Consider the following 17,500-nt stretch of genomic DNA (forward strand, 5'->3'; position numbering starts at 1 on the left):
CACATTTCCCTGTAAATGTCACAAAGCTCAGAGCCTCCACGGCACAACTGCAGCCGGGCTGTGTTCTGAAGAGGTCCGGACTCAGTGAACGGTCGCATGAGAGATGTTCAGTGAACGGGACTAGAAATTAAAGCCAAAGAACTCTTAATGACAGAAAAACCACATGAACAGATGAGACAGGTCGTGAGACAGGTCGTGAGACAGGTCGTGAGACAGGTCGTGTGACAGGTCGTGAGACAGGTCGTGAGACAGGTCATGTGACAGGTCGTGAGACAGGTCGCGAGACAGGTCGCGAGACAGGTCGCGTGACAGGTCGCGAGACAGGTCGTGAGACAGGTCATGAGACAGCGTGTCCTCACCTTCCATCACGTAGACCAGAGAGCCCACGTCGCCCTCCTCGATGATGCAGGCGTCCTTCCCGTAGTCCACCGGGTACATGCAGTCGACGATCTCGTGGATCTGAGACAGCTCCAGGTTCTTCATGAAGTCGTTGTCCAAGATGGCCTCCTTTATCATCTCCTTCGACCTGAGGGGAGGAAACGAGGAGAGGTGTGACACGTGAAATACTGTCACCTGATTGGCTGATTGTTGAGTCAAATTATCCAACAAGACGAAACACAGATCGAGAGCTGCGACGGTGGTTTCTGTTACCTGACGTTAACTGGCTGTAACAGGATGAAGTCTCAGAAACTGTTTTAATCTTAAATATTAAAATTAATAAAGTTGTTAATAAATGAATAATTATGACTCCACATTATTAAAGTCCAGAAAACAGTGTCTTTATTTTAGTTCACAAAAATGAATCAAGAATATGAAAAACAGCGTTCTCACTCTCGGTGCAGATTTTTATTTTATTCAGCAGAAAAAATCCTGACGAGATGATTTTGATGCATTTGTGTGGTGCTGAAGAGAATCTGAAACCGGAGTGACGGAGGAGAGTTTGTCACATCTTCAGCTCAATAACAGACGTCTGATTAATGACTTCAACATTTAACAAAGTTTGTCTCTGCTGGTTTCATCGTCTGTCTTCATTTCTCCGTTAATGTGAGTTTGATCAACAGCTGAGCCGCCGTCATGAAGCTCACAGAGACGTGACAGAGACGGTGGAGGACGCTGCAGCCGTTCACTTCCTGTCGTCTCAGAAAAACACATTTTAATTCGAGCGGACTGAAAAGAGACAAAGAGAAAGAAGGAAAGAGGAAAAACAAACAAACAGTCCAAATATCAACGCTCTGAAAATAAACTGATATTCGACCAGTGAAGTCTCCTGACGAGCCTCAGAGGGTTCAACAGATCTGGAAACAGATTGTTCTGACACGGTCCAAACTAACAGAACCTGCTGAATAAACATGTAACATCTTATTAAAGTCCATACAGCTCGTCTGCTGTAATCACAGTCTGATGGCTGAGCCTGACTTTATATCATCAGGAGGAGACGATGGCTGAGCCTGACTTTATATCATCAGGAGGAGACGATGACTGAGCCTGACTTTATATCATCAGGAGGAGACGATGACTGAGCCTGACTTTATATCATCAGGAGGAGACGATGACTGAGCCTGACTTTATATCATCAGGAGGAGACGATGGCTGAGCCTGACTTTATATCATCAGGAGGAGACGATGGCTGAGCCTGACTTTATATCATCAGGAGGAGACGATGGCTGAGCCTGACTTTATATCATCAGGCGGAGACGATGGCTGAGCCTGACTTTATATCATCAGGAGGAGATGATGACTGAGCCTGACTTTATATCATCAGGAGGAGACGATGGCTGAGCCTGACTTTATATCATCAGGAGGAGATGATGGCTGGATTAACATGTTTGGGTGAACTGCTCCTTTAAGCTCTGTCTGAAACGTCTAAACTCAGGTGACAGTTTGGGCCAAATTAAAGTTGAAACATGCGTTTTCGGGCCGACAGCTCTCTGAGAGGCTGTGAAGCTCCGTCTCATAAGAGACGAGTCTGATGTGAAGTTTTATGTCATCCAGCCGAGCTGGATCTTATTTTGGTGAGTCTGCAGAGAGAGAAATGTTTCAGGCCGGCTTTAGTATCTGCATGTAGTGAGGAGGAAACCGACTTCTGTGAAGACTCAGTGTGACCGGACGGAGGAGGTGATGAAGGACACCCTGGTGTTATTACAGCAGCAGGAGGAGGATTTACAGCTGGAGGAGCTGAAGGAGAGAATAAAAAGCAAAGAGATGAAGTGAAAGAGACGAGAGAAACAACAGAGAAACATAAAAGAAGATATTTAGAGTCGAGGCGACTGAGAGAGAAAACGGAGACGGAGCTCAGGAGACAATAAACAGAGAGGAAGTAAGACAAACAGTACGAGAGGCAGAGGAGGGAGAGTGAAGAAGACGAACAGACTGAGGAGATAACAGGAGGAGAGCACCAGAGGACAGACGCTCACATCCTGCTGGAGTCCTCAGACCAACAAGGAGGAACCTCGAACGCTCGTCAGTGAAGAGACGTCGTCTGAGCAACGACGCACTCAAGGAATGTAAATAAGTACAATTACTCAGGTGCTGTACTTAAGTACAGCACAGTGTGACAGACAGGACGTCGGCAGTTTTCAAAATAAGAGTCGTCTCTCTCAGCTGATCATAACCTGTCTGCTGTGACGAGCTGAAAAATGCTTATGAAGCTCTGCTGCAGACAGCAGGAGAGCTGGTGGGCGTTCACAGCCTACACACACTCTACTGTAATACTTTTATTTATGTTTCAAAGACACACACACACACACACACACACACACACACACACACACACACACACAAAGAAGCAAGCTGCAGGACGCTGACAGCCAGAAGTGGTGGGATGGTAAATGAAACCCTGTCAGCTGCCTGTGTGGAGCTGTGTGTGTGTGTGTGTGTGTGTGTGTGTGTGTGTGTGTGTGGGCGGGCCACACAGATTAATAGCTAACACAGTGGTTGTTATCTCTGCCATGGACAGACAGAAAAACACATTATATTACAGAGAGCTCTGAGCGGTGGAGGCTGACGAGCGATACTGAAGTGAAACCTGCAGAAACATCATCACTGAGGACGACGGGACGAAGTTCAAACAGAAAATAAAAGTAGAAACTGAATCAATGTTTCTTTTTCATATGTAATCTGAAATATCATGTTGATGGAGACGGAAGTCTTCTGAAATCTAACAAAGAAGTTTTCACGCTCGCTTTAGATGGTTTCTGCCTTTTTTCCAAAAAAGCGTTTCTGAGCTGAACGCGAGATGGAAACACCTTTTCAGAACAAGTTCTGACCCAACAAACATTTAACTCACCTGACTGATCAGCTGTTCCTGCTGCGAGGACAGCAGGAACAGGGAACTAAGGTTGAGCTTCCAGTTTGTGACCTCTTCTTCGGCTCCATTTATTACTGGGTGAAATGTCGTGACTACGATCAAAAGCTTAATTGATAAAAGTACAAACTGAATTGTAGAAGTAGAAAGAGCCCAGTTACAAGTGTCACCGCTAACATTGTGGTTACAACATCATGACGAGTTGAGCTACAACACAAACAAGCAGAACGAGAAACGCCGTCGCTTCGAGTTAAAAGATCGATCAGATTACAACTGCAGCTGCTTTTAAACTCATCATCTGGAGAGTTAACCTGCCAGCTACAGCTAACTTGCTAAGCTAGCAGGCCCTCACCTCTGAGCCAATCAAAGAAGGGATTATTTTTGAGTAAGTAATTGCAAATTAAATGTAAATGATTATTTACTTGCCTAAAAAACACGATACTTGATTTGTCAACATAAACGATATAAGCTGGAGTACCACACTGACAGCAACATTGGATTTAGCTGCCCTCTGTTAGCATCTGCTAGTAGCATGTTGTAGCATGTTGCATGTTAGCAACATATTAGAAAGTGATCTTTCCATCATTTTTAAATAACTCTCTCAGCTACTTTCAGTGAAATTCAAAGGTTGAGTAGCCTACAATTAGCATAGCATTTGAACATGCTAATAATTAGTATGGTATCGTTAGATGTTTACATTTAGCCTGCTAGAAAGTGATCTTTCCAACATTTAGACAACTTTCTCAGATACGTCCACTGCAGCTGATACAGAGGAAGAGGAGCCGTTACTACAAAATAAATTCATGCTCTTATCAGACCGAGCAGGTCCGCTGATGTCAGAGTAAATTGATCAGAGTTCAGGAGGCTGAACGCTACAGCCTCCTGCTGTGTGCTTAATGAGAAAACCCTGGGGGAGGAGGACCACCTGCTGCACAGGTGCACACTGAACAGGTACATCACGCTCACAGTCACTCATTGTGTGGGAGTCACAGAGGCTGAAGGTCTCACAAAACACCTCTCCACCTGCGTCTCCATGAAATCACTCCAACAGATGTGACATGGTTTATGCACAGCGGCCTCAGAGGCGTCAGGTTTCAACCCTTCAGCAGCTTCCATCCAAACTTAAAAATGTCATTTCCAGATGACCATCAGCATCTGTATTCATCACCTGGTGAGAAACTGTGGTGAGATACTGCATCTGAACGTGAACTAACATCTGAGGTGTGATAAGCTGCAGCAACAGATTATTGATTCATATTGTATCAGCGCTGTATCAGACGCTGCCTTCTCTTTCTTTAAGTCTGTAATCGAACAGTTTGTGCTCCACAGGAACATCAGCGGCGATCTATAACCTGATGTTGTCTGAGAGCAGTCGTCCGTCTCTGCATGTCTTCAGGCTCAGCGTCCCTCCCACTCACGACTGTCTCACACACACATTTTCACATTCGTGTGCGTATAAATAAAGATCTGTGGCAGCAGCAGCTGTTTCTTCAGCAGAGACGACCTGCAGCTGCTGATCCCATCAGGAAACTACAGTTTTTATGTGTGTGTCTGTTAGAAACCAAACCGTGCACGGAGGAACTGCCATTTTCTACAAACATCGTATTTTCCTTTTGTTGTTTAACTCATCACGTTAGGTTAAGTATGTGTCTTTTTCTTTCTTTCTGATTTGGGAGATACTTTACAAGGTTCATCCTGCAGGAAGCAACAAAATGATTCAAAACTGGATTCAAACTTCAGACCAGGTTGCATCAGATATAATCTGTAAGAATCCTGCATTGAAATGTCTAAAAACAACTGGACCTTTGTTCTACGTGTTGTCGAGTTGTGTTCTCACATTATCAGAGAAAATCACAGAAACCACAGAAATCCTCCAGTTTCCTCGAGGTAACGTTTCATCTGGTCGCCTGTCGCTATAACTTCCAGGAGAGTCACAGAACGAGTGAAGCATAATCATAAATTCAGGATCAGATCATTTGTTTCTAACAAACATCTGGAAACTGTTGTTCATGCTTTCATCAGCAGTCAGTTAGATTTCTGAAAGTCGTTGCTCTCTGGCATCAGTGAAATCCGTCTCCGGCCTCCCGCTCATCCAAAACTGTGCTGCCAGAATCTTGACTCGGACTAGAAATCACTGATCCGGTCTTCTCTACACTGATTACCTGTTGCTTTTAGAAGTGATTTTAAGATTGTATTGATTACTTACAACGCCTGAGAGGCCTCGCTCCAAGTTACTCAACTGATCTTTTATTGGCCTGCGTTCCTTCTCGCAGCCTGAGATCCTCAGATGGATCTTTCCTTGTTGCTCAGAGGTCCAGATTCATTTATAAAGGTGATCGAGCCTTTGCAGTCGGAGCTCAAAGACTTTGGACCGACCTGCCTGATGTCAGTGTCATCTTTTAAATCACTTTGAAAACTCATTTGTTTCAGTGATTTTATCTGCTTTAATGAAGCGTGTCCGGCTCTTCTGTGAATTGTTTTTAGTCGCCGTGTGTTTGATCACTTTGTAACTGTGTTTTGAAAGGTGCTACATAAAAAAAGTTTATTAGTTAGATAGATTTTAATCAGTAAACATGAACTTCTTTGATCTCATGATACTTTGTCTTAATTGAGAAATTGCATACTGTCCATTTAAATCTTAGTTAATGAAGTGATGAGACAGTCAAAAGTTCACGTGTGGCGACATTTTGTCAGCAAAATCTCGATAAAGCAAAGAACCAAACCTGAAAATAAAAGATAAAATATGCAGGTTGTGGAACAAGAGGCTAATCAGTCTACTAATACAAACTGTCTCCAGTGTTTTCTGAGGATTAACAGAATACGTTCAGAAATAAAAACACTGCAGTCGAGCTGTTAGATACCATATTTCAGAGCTGTCAGCAGCTCCAACCTGGATGAATAAACTGAAAGAGATGGAGACTGGAGAGACGCCACATACATATTCAGCATGTAAATATTCGCTCTGCCAGGATATAAATGGTTTCCTTCTCCTCCACCTGTGCACTGTGGACTGACGGACTGAAAACATCTGAAAGTTTGAATCTGCCTGCAGGACATCTGCTGGCAGCCTCCACTCAGCTGAGTTCAGACGTCTCCATGAGAACAGAGCCTGGTGGGCATCCAGAGCCAGCTCACTTTAACTGCCTGCGTCCCCTTTTTAAACAACCACAGAAGAAGAATAGTTTATAGAGAGGTTGTTTTGTCTCCCCAACCATTGGGACAACACAGGAGGGCCAACTCCTCAGGTCCAGACTCTGCTGTCCACTTACATCTGGAGGAGACAAATCATTCCTTTGAGGACAATAACGTAAACATCTTGTCCAGAGAAGACAGATGGTTTGAAGGAGGAGTAAAGAATCCATCTATGTCAAACTGGAACGACCGTCTCTGAACAGAGGAGGAGGACTAAGACATCACCGATCACCCACCTACTGTACTGAGTTCTCTCCAGACAGCTTAGCAACCATTCACACCTGAGCTCACCTGGCCTTAGCAACCCACACGAAGGCCGGTTAGGTCAACGACTCACAAGTGTCCTTAACCACTCTGTAAGGACACTCCCACACTCTATAAGGACACTCCCACACACAGTAAGGACACTCACACTCTGTGAGGACACTCCCACACTCTATAAGGACACTCCCACACTCTGTGAGGACACTCACACTCTGTGAGGACACTCCCACACTCTATAAGGACACTCCCACACTCTGTGAGGACACTCACACTCTGTGAGGACACTCCCACACTCTATAAGGACACTCACACACACAGTAAGGACACTCACACTCTGTGAGGACACTCCCACACTCTATAAGGACACTCACACTCTACAAGGACACTCACACACTCTGTGAGGACACTCACACACACAGTAAGGACACTCACACTCTATAAGGACACTCCCACACACCGTAAGGACACTCACACACTCTATAAGGACACTCACACACACAGTAAGGACACTCACACTCTATAAGGACACTACCACACACCGTAAGGACACTCCCACACACCATAAGGACACTCACACACTCTATAAGGACACTCACACACACAGTAAGGACACTCACACTCTATAAGGACACTCCCACACACCGTAATGACACTCCCACACACCATAAGGACACTCACACACTCTATAAGGACACTCCCACACTCTATAAGGACACTCCCACACTCTATAAGGACACTCCTACACTCTATAAGGACACTCACACACACTGTAAAAAATAAAACAGTTTCAACAGCACACACAAAGTGGACTTACTCTGGGCTCTTGGGGTAGAAAGGCAGCGTGACGTGGCTGAGGTCACTGATGTCACAAGCGGTGGGCTCAGCGGAGATGGCCTGCCGCTTGCTGCGGTGCTGGTCTGGCTGAAGGACAAGGCTCTGCTGCTGGGCCTGGACCTGCTGAGCCGTGGCGGGCCGGAGCACAGACCGGTACTTGTCCAGCTCGTTCTGCAGCCGCTGGATCAGCTCATCCTTCTGATCCAGCTCCAGCTCCAGCTCATCGATCAGGGTGTCGCGCTGCCGCAGCTCCTCGATCTTCTCCTGCAGGGCGTACTGCAGGTCCCGTAGGGTGCCCATGGGTTCTCTGTAGGGGGGTCCCAAGAGTTCTCAGGGTTCCTCTAGAGTGTTTGGGGGGTCCTCTGAGGTCCCCAGATTTCTTCTGGAGCTTGAGGGTCCCTAAAGGGTTCCTCAAAGTACTTAACTCTTGGGATCCTCAAAGTCTTCAACTCTCACCAGATTTCCTGATGGTCAGGGTTCCCTCAGATGCCTTCAGATTTCTTGGTTTCTTCAGAGTCTTGCTCAGGGTCCCTTTTGGATGTACAGCAATTGTCAGAGATTCCTAAAGTTTCTACAGGTACCTGAAAGCCGTGGTTCCTCAGGACACTTTAAATTTCCTCCTCCTTCCTCCTAAATATCTTTGGGGTCTGGAGGGTCTGTCTGGATTTTCTTGAAAGGGGTTCTTCCGGGTTCCTACGCGATATGTAACATCTCCCAGAGCTTCCCAACAAGTCTTAAAGGTGCTTAGGTTTCTTCTGGGGTTACTTGGTGTAATTAAGGGTTTCCTCCAGGATCTGCTGGATGTGAATCTTCCTCAGAGACTTTAGGGTCCTTAAAAAACCCTTACAAAGTTTTTTAGGGCATTTCAAAGTTTCTCCAGGTTTTCTCAGGGTTGGAAAGTAAGTCTAGGATCCACAGCTTTCCTCCAAGATCTCCTCAGGGTCTTTGGGGTCTCAAGGTTCTCAGACAGTTTTTCAAGGTTCTTTTAGGATTCTTACAAGAATCTTCAAGAGTTTTAAGGGCCATAGGTTCCTTCTGGGGTTCCTTGAAGTAGTTTTTCTCCAGATGTATGGCAGCTCCTAAGGCTTTGGGGTTCACTGGGCTTCTCAGATCCCTGTAGTTTCTCAAAAGGTTTGTCAAGATTCCTCCAGGATTTTTTTTTGAAGGTTTTTCACGGGCCCCCCAAGGTGGCTCATTTGTGGTCTTTAAAATCTTCAGGGTCCATCCAGATATCCATGGTTCCTTAAAGTTATCTGCTTCTTCTTACAGGATGGAAATCTGATTTTAGACATCAAGAAAATAACACAAACTGGGAAAAGTCTGGAAAATCAGAGGCACTAACTGGTTCTCGTGGGCTCTTCTTCCTTTCTTCCAAAGGGAAATTCTGATGTGAAACAAAGGTGATGGATGAAGCTGAAGACCAGGGAGCCTTTTTACTACTGCCTGGATTTCCTCTTCTGCAGGAAATATGATTACAGCAGATGTAACACGTGGACGAAGGACAAACACACCAACAGAAGCAAAGTGAGCAAAACAAAGTTGAAAGTGAGTCGATGAAAAATAAATCGACAGATTTGATGATTTTCACTTCAAAAGACTGTAAAAATAATTTAAAATGTTCCTGATTTAAACTCCTCAAAAGGCTCCAGGCAGGAGTCAAACATCAGAGAGAAACTCTCCAGCAGACTCCAGGTGAGAGACATCAGAGGCAGGAAACAAGCTGGAAACACTTTAAATCCGAAATAAAACGTGCAAACAACGAAACAGTCAGGAGCTGGAAGAAAAGTAGAAACCGCGTCTCACAAATCCGCAGAGCAGCGAGGCGAGAAGGAAAAGTGCGATGACCGAAAACCCAAAAGAACAAGAACCAAAAGAGCCGCAGGAATCAAGTCCGGTCCTCCAGTCAGACAGCAGGACAGAGCCGGTGGAGATACTCCGGCTGAAAACCTGCCTCACATGTGAGCCTGGAGCCGGAGAGAGGCGGAGGAGGAGGCGGAGATCTGCAGATGATCTGTGGAGAAGAATTAAATGATCCGGGAGTCCAGAGAGGATGTGGAGCTGCGGCTCTGGTCCGCTGTAATCACCTCCATTACTTTAATTAGTTTAATGCGGAGCAGCAGGAGGAGGCAACCCGGGAGAGCACCGGCAGGCTGCGGCCAAAGGTTGGTCCTCCTCCTCTCCTCCTCCTCATCTCCTCCTCCTCCTCTCCTCCTCCACCCCTCCTCTCCTCCTCCTCCACCTCATCTCCTCCTCATCTCCTCCCCCTCCACCTCATCTCCTCCACCTCATCTCCTCCTCCTCCTCATCTCCTCCTCCCCCTCCTCTCCTCTCCTCGCTGTTCCTCTTCTCCTCCTCCCCCTCCTCTCCTCTCCTCCTCCTCTCCTCCTCCTCATCTCCTCCTCCTCTCCTCACTGCTCCTCTTCTCCTCCTCCTCCATCATGTTGTTTCAGTTAAAGTTCCTCCGCCCTGCTCCTCCCCCTCCTCTCCTCCTCCCCCTCCTCTCCTCTCCTCCTCCTCTCCTCCTCCTCATCTCCTACTCCTCTCCTCACTCCTCCTCTTCTCCTCCTCCTCCATCATGTTGTTTCAGTTAAAGTTCCTCCGCCCTGCTCCTCCTCCTCCTCTCCTCCTCCACCTCATCTCCTCCTCCTCTCCTCCTCCTCCTCCTCCTCCTCCTCTCCTCCTCCTCCTCCTCTCCTCTTCCTCCTCTCCTCGCTGCTCCTCTTCTTCTTCTCCTTCTCCATCATGTTGTTTCAGTTAATGTTCCTCCGCCCTGCTCCTCTCCTCCTCTCCTCGCTGCTCCTCTTCTCCTCCTCCTCCATCATGTTGTTTCAGTTAATGTTCCTCCGCCCTGCTCCTCTCCTCCTCCTCTCCTGCTCCTCCTCCTCTCCTGCTCCTCCTCCTCTCCTGCTGCTTCACAGTAATGAGATCAAACATCTGGAACATGTTGTGGCAGCAGATAACTGTTATCTTCTATCAGCTCTGCCTCCGACAGTCGTTTCAACTGAGCTGCTGACATCAACTCTTTCTAATCAAGTTGTAATAAATGATGTATTTCACTGATCGTAGCGAGTAATAGATTACATGGACCGTGTAGATCAGACGGAAGCTGTGTGTTCATGTTATTCTGTCCCACCATCTGGCTCCAGGTGTGTCAGATCATCTGCTCCAGGTGGATTTATTTAGAGAAAAAGCTTCATAACGACTGAACATGAGATGAATTTAAATAATTAATGAAGGTGCTAAAATTCACTCACAGCCTCACGGTCAGGTCAGACGGGGCGTTCATTACCTAACACGAGGGCTACTGAGCATGACGTCAGATGGACAAACTACCAGAAACAGGTGCGAAAGACTAAAGGATTTTAAATACTACAAACATGAGCATTAAACAACACGGGGGGGCAACAAGGTGCAGCAAACTACAGGAGGTGCAACAAACTACAAAAGGTGCAAAAAGACTACAAAAGGTGCAACAAACTACAAAAGGTGCAAAAAGACTACAAAAGGTGCAACAAACTACAAAAGGTGCAACAAACTACAGGAGGTGCAACAAACTACAGGAGGTGCAAAAAGACTACAAAAGGTGCAAAAAGACTACAAAAGGTGCAACAAACTACAAAAGGTGCAAAAAGACTACAAAAGGTGCAACAAACTACAAAAGGTGCAACAAACTACAAAAGGTGCAACAAACTACAGGAGGTGCAGAGACTACAGGAGGTGCAGAGACTAGAGACGGTGCAGACTACAGGAGGTGCAGAGACTACAGGAGGTGCAGAGACTACAGGAGGTGCAGACTACAGGAGGTGCAGAGACTACAGGAGGTGCAGAGACTACAGGAGGTGCAGACTACAGGAGGTGCAGAGACTACAGGAGGTGCAGACTACAGGAGGTGCAGAGACTACAGGAGGTGCAGAGACTAGAGACGGTGCAGACTACAGGAGGTGCAGAGACTACAGGAGGTGCAGAGACTACAGACGGTGCAGAGACTACAGGAGGTGCAGAGACTACAGACGGTGCAGACTACAGGAGGTGCAGAGACTACAGGAGGTGCAGAGACTACAGGAGGTGCAGACTACAGGAGGTGCAGACTACAGACGGTGCAGACTACAGGAGGTGCAGAGACTACAGGAGGTGCAGACTACAGGAGGTGCAGAAACTACAGATGGTGCAGACTACAGGAGGTGCAGAGACTACAGACGGTGCAGACTACAGGAGGTGCAGAGACTACAGGAGGTGCAGAGACTACAGACGGTGCAGACTACAGGAGGTGCAGAGACTACAGACGGTGCAGACTACAGGAGGTGCAGAGACTACAGGAGGTGCAGAGACTACAGACGGTGCAGAGACTACAGGAGGTGCAGACTACAGGAGGTGCAGACTACAGACGGTGCAGACTACAGGAGGTGCAGAGACTACAGGAGGTGCAGACTACAGGAGGTGCAGAGACTACAGACGGTGCAGACTACAGGAGGTGCAGAGACTACGGGAGGTGCAGAGACTACAGACGGTGCAGACTACAGGAGGTGCAGACTACAGGAGGTGCAGAGACTACAGGAGGTGCAGAGACTACAGGAGGTGCAGACTACCGATGGTGCAGACTACAGGAGGTGCAGAGACTACAGGAGGTGCAGAGACTACAGACGGTGCAGACTACAGGAGGTGCAGACTACAGGAGGTGCAGAGACTACAGGAGGTGCAGAGACTACGGGAGGTGCAGAGACTACAGACGGTGCAGACTACAGGAGGTGCAGAGACTACAGGAGGTGCAGACTACCGATGGTGCAGACTACAGGAGGTGCAGAGACTACAGACGGTGCAGACTACAGGAGGTGCAGAGACTACGGGAGGTGCAGAGACTACAGACGGTGCAGACTACAGGAGGTGCAGAGACTACAGGAGGTGCAGACTACCGATGGTGCAGACTACAGGAGGTGCAGAGACTACAGACGGTGCAGACTACAGGAGGTGCAGAGACTACGGGAGGTGCAGAGACTACAGACGGTGCAGACTACAGGAGGTGCAGAGACTACGGGAGGTGCAGAGACTACAGACGGTGCAGACTACAGGAGGTGCAGAGACTACAGGAGGTGCAGACTACCGATGGTGCAGACTACAGGAGGTGCAGAGACTACAGACGGTGCAGACTACAGGAGGTGCAGACTACCGATGGTGCAGACTACAGGAGGTGCAGAGACTACAGACGGTGCAGAGACTACAGGAGGTGCAGACTACAGGAGGTGCAGAGACTACAGACGGTGCAGACTACAGGAGGTGCAGACTGCAGGAGGTGCAGAGACTACAGGAGGTGCAGACTACAGGAGGTGCAGACTACCGATGGTGCAGACTACAGGAGGTGCAGACTACAGGAGGTGCAGACTACAGGAGGTCATGTGCTCCTCACAGCTGCTGTCATATAGTCCTGAGACCTCCTGCTGGGCTGTGACCCTCAGGTTTGTCACCACTCATTAGATTAGTTGATGTGGTGACGTCACGTCGGTCTCCACTGTGATCCAGTTAACGTGGACACAGTCCGGTGGCGCTGTCTGCTGGCTGCTGCCTGTCATTACATCCATTCACTCAACATGTCAATGAACCATGAGAGGCAGAGAGCTTTACTCTGTGTGTGTGTGTGTGTGTGTGTGTGTGTGTGTGTGTGTGTGTGTGTGTGTGTGTGCGTGTGTGTGTGTGTACATGCTGGATCAGAACTAAATGACCTTTTTTAATTAAATTGATATTACACAGTATAAACATGTTATCTTCTCTCACTTTTACCAGAGTTATATTTTAACATGATCTGGATGTTAATGCACTGACAGGATAACTATCACTGTAAATGAACACTGAAATGTTTTTCTGAGGAAATATTCAGGCGTCTGGAAAAAGAAAGGACGCAGTGTGACCTGATCCTCCCGACTGAGAGGAGCAGCAGCGTGATGTCATCATAGCTCTTTATTCCCTTATTCACACTAACTGTGCATGAAACAGTCAAAACAAGTGCTGAGGTGGAAAAAACATACATAACACATACATGTGCATCATTTCCTATTTTAGGGCTTTAAAAACTGATACTGATAAACTATATATTACTGGATCTGAACTCTCATTGGCTGCATGATGGATCATTCATCTGGAGGCTGGCGTGTGATTGGCTCAGGAGGGAGCAAGAAGAGAGAGTGGGTCTCCGGTCTACACGGTCACTCATTGGCTGTTGTAGGCTCGAGGGCGGGCGTAGAAGCTCCTGTCTGTTTAAATGAGCTGTTGGGAAACTGACCAATGACGTGTGTGTGTGTGTGTGTGTGTGTGTGTGTGTGTGTGTGTCTCCTCTTTTCGCTCATTTCACTGCATCATCTCGACACCGGACATCCTGAGATGGCCGTTGTTTGATTGACAGCTCATTAGAGCAGATAGGAGCTTCTGTGCCCGCCCCAGAGCCGACAGCCAATGAGTGATCATGTAAATAACATATCTTCTGAAATAAGGTGGAAGGACTTCACCTGTTTATGAAGACCCGCTCCTGCTCTCTCCTGCAGACTAAAGACTCCAGGTCCACTGACCTGTCGGATGTCGAGTTGCATCATGGGTAACGTTGACGCCGTGTTTTCAGAAGGATGTAGAGTGGGTGGAAGAAAAAAGACGATCTTTTTAATCGTCCATCACGAGTCTGAGACGATGTCTCTGTTGTGTTGTTTGAGCTGTTCAGTAGGAACATGAAGGGTTAACTTTATATTTACACATGAAATCTGATTATATATGAAAACACACAAATAAACTAACGACAGTAAACTTTGATATTTGGGAGAAAATCTGTTTTTTTATTTCACAACTAAGCCAAAATAAATTCTGTGTGTGCCGATCGTCTCCACCTGTGATCCAATCAATGACCTCACTGTTCGACTGCACACACACACACACACACACACACACACACACACACACACACACACACACACACACACACACACACACACAGTTAAAACATGCAGGAAACTTCCAGTCAGCATCAGCAAATATTGACTGAACTGAACAGACTCTGTTTCCTCTCACACGACTGACAGCTGGACTTCATGTTGTTCAGGTTGCTTCACATGAAGAAGACGTGAAGATCAGCTCACAGTTACAGAAACCTTCTGCTGGCTGTATGAAAGCCGACGCTGGACTCTCATGTTTTAAAGCAGCGTTATTTAGTTGCGACGTGAGTCTGAACATCAGCATCAAACAGCTGCAGCAGCACTAAACACATCAGCTCAGCGTCTGATGCATCAGTTTCATCCAGACGTCTCTGAAACAAGGAAGGAACGAGCAACAGACGTCCTGACAGGAAGACCTGCAGACACGACTCAGGGCTGAAAAAGTCCTTTAGCGTCCTCTCACGGGTTTTTCAGGTAAAATTAAAAAAATATTTAATTTAAATTTTGACTCATAGTTTATTCAGTCCTGCAGTGCATCAGTGTGTCGATGTACTTTTGAGTAATAGATTACAAACAGGTGCAAACTGTTCAGGTGAGCCAGGAAAGGATCATGTGACTCACCTGGTCCTGTCACACACCAACACAGCTGGAAAATAAAACATGCAGTTTACCTGCGTTACTTCACTAATGCAGCTAAATGTCCCGACACGGCTGGAAACTGACCCGATGGTTCACAGGAACTCAAACTGCCAACATCGTACTCTGGTGTCCAGCCTGGTAACAGCTCAGCAGGCCGTTCCTGAACGTGAAGGACAAACAGGAGGACAACCAGCCTCTGAGATGAGACAGAAATCACTGAGCCTCACAGACTCTGAGCCAGCTGCAGCGACAGAGACTTGAGCCTGACAGTCACAGCTGAGGGCGAGTCCACCACCAGCGCCCCCTACTGACCACATCTCGTTACAAGACGACGCTCCACCACCAGTCACACATTAAACTACAAACATGGCCTCCTGAGAGTTTTAATGCTAATGAAATGCATGCTGGGAAGTGGGCTAATAAGCTGGCTGTTTGATAACAGAAGGGACCAGAGACACTTGAACGCCTCACAGAGTCATGTGATCCAGTGTTGACAAAACCAATGATTCAGTGGAGCCTTGAACGCATCTTTATATTTTATTTAACTATTTAACAATAAAACGTCGACAGAAGAAAGTGATGAATAAAGAGTGTAACAGCTGTGTGTGTGTGTGTGTGTGTGTGTGTGTGTGTGTGTGTGTGTGTGTGTGTTAGTAGGTGAAGAGACCATTGCAGAGCGCCCTGATGCAGATAGTGACTGTCGGTCAAAGGCCTCCTGCAACACACACACACTTTGCATGTGTGTGTGTGTGTGTGTGTGTGTGTGTGTGTGTGTGTGTGTGTGTGTGTGTCCACAGATAGCAGCAGGTTAAACATTAACGCTGGCCGGCTTGTAAAGCTAACACCAAGACAGTGAACCTTTGGAGTTTGATATGATGTGATCACACACACACACACACACACACACACACACACATAGAGAGAGAGAGTGAGGCCCCTGATGACACGTGAACACACACACACTGTGTGTTCAGAATGACACAGCTCTGATCGGAGGAGGTGATCTCTGAAATTGCTCAGGTGAGTTTTTCTGTTTTTCAATCAAAACTTTTGAGTTTCATTAATTTAAAGACAGAGAGAGAGAGAGAGAGAGAGAGAGAGAGAGAGAGAGAGAGAGCATGTAAAGTAAGTGTTGTTCAACCGCTCTTCTTCGCTGGTGTCTGATGAACAGCAGCTATCAGAGAGGCTAAAGCTAACTGAACAAACAGGCCGAGCAGAGAGAGAGAGAGGATAAGTAAAAGTCTCTCTGCCCGGCTGTCGCTGCTTGAATATAATATAAAGTATCCAGATACTTTACTGCAGTACTACTCCATCACAAGTACAAGTCCTGCATAATGTTGCTGTTTTAAAAGAATGACTTAAAGAAACACACCAGCCTGTAAACACTTCCTGTTCTCTGTGAGGTTTGAGGGTTAAAATAAAATGACCGAAAGCTGAAAACTGTTCAATAATATATTCAACATGATAATAATAATACAAACACGTGGACTGCATGTCTTTTAAACTCAAAACACTGTCTGTTATTATCTGAGTTAAAATTAACCCATCAGATAAAATCTGAATCTGTTTAATAATGTAAAGTTAATGTGACAACAGCTGATTAAAACCCTGAGTGTGAGTTTGATTGTGACGCTTTCTGCACCTGAAAAAGGACTTTGATCCTTTAAGTTCTGACTTCAACATGTTTTTTAAAAAACAGTGAAAGTACTTTTTAAATTAAGCACAGAAGTTTCCACGAAATATTAAAGGAGCCGTCTGTAGTTTTATAGAAGAAACAGGGACAAACTCTGTCCATCAGTGAATAAACCAGCTGTTCTCAGAGGAAAATAAGGTCCCAGACAACTGTTTGAAGCTAGAGAGGTGGCAGGGTCCGCCACATATAAACAGAGTAACACAGTATAAACTGTGTTGTCCTCTAAGGTCAGTTTGTTTATTCAGTCATGAAGATAAATTATTAATTTAGTTTGTTTTAGTCAGTGAAGATCTTTTCTGCTCATTAACATTTCTTCAACAAAACTACAGACTGCTCCTTTAATCTGTGTATTTCAGGTTGTTTGAAGTGATCCAGCTCATGAATGACGACACACTGAGACGTTAGCAGTTTCTCTGAGCTCCCTAAACGTTGAACTGTCCCTTTATTGTTCAGTTTGAACTGAATGATCAGATCACTGATGTTTCTCTCAGTTCATGTTATTCTTCACTGCAGCCTCCGCCCACCATAACTGATGAAACCAGACGGTAACTAAAGTATTATAGATGTTCTTCCTTCTCTCGTCTGGACGTTATCTGGATCTGACTCCACTTATTAGACAAGGCAGATCCAGAGAGAGACGGGATGTTGGTGCAAAACCTGAACCGG

General features: G+C 46.4%; 2 protein-coding genes and 1 long non-coding RNA gene across 5 annotated transcripts in view; 1 reads left to right on the forward strand and 2 right to left on the reverse strand.

Annotated features, from left to right (window-relative positions):
- The window catches only part of LOC311250969 (cGMP-dependent protein kinase 1-like), a 47,752-nt gene extending 37,997 nt beyond the window's left edge, over positions 1–9,755 (reverse strand). The window contains exons 1-2 of the mRNA XM_084343184.1: positions 7,575–9,755; positions 360–526 (exon numbers count right to left, since the gene is read on the reverse strand). Of these exons, the coding sequence (XP_084199310.1) occupies positions 360–526; positions 7,575–7,894 (487 nt within the window). The 5' untranslated portion in view covers positions 7,895–9,755. The remainder of the gene's footprint in view (positions 1–359; positions 527–7,574) is intronic.
- A 5,496-nt stretch (positions 9,756–15,251) lies between these two features.
- The window catches only part of LOC311250011, a 12,189-nt gene continuing 9,940 nt past the window's right edge, over positions 15,252–17,500 (reverse strand). Inside the window, exon 3 of the long non-coding RNA XR_014621235.1 lies at positions 15,252–15,301. This is a non-coding gene — a long non-coding RNA (uncharacterized lncRNA). The remainder of the gene's footprint in view (positions 15,302–17,500) is intronic.
- Positions 16,076–17,500, forward strand: part of a1cf (apobec1 complementation factor) — a 17,004-nt gene continuing 15,579 nt past the window's right edge. For all 3 annotated transcript variants that reach the window (XM_084341497.1, XM_084341499.1, XM_084341500.1), the window contains exon 1: positions 16,076–16,161. The gene's annotated coding sequence lies outside the window, so the exon portion shown is untranslated. The remainder of the gene's footprint in view (positions 16,162–17,500) is intronic.

This window comes from Pagrus pagrus, assembly GCF_965226575.1.
Source record: "Pagrus pagrus genome assembly, chromosome: 21".
Taxonomy (NCBI): domain Eukaryota; kingdom Metazoa; phylum Chordata; class Actinopteri; order Spariformes; family Sparidae; genus Pagrus; species Pagrus pagrus.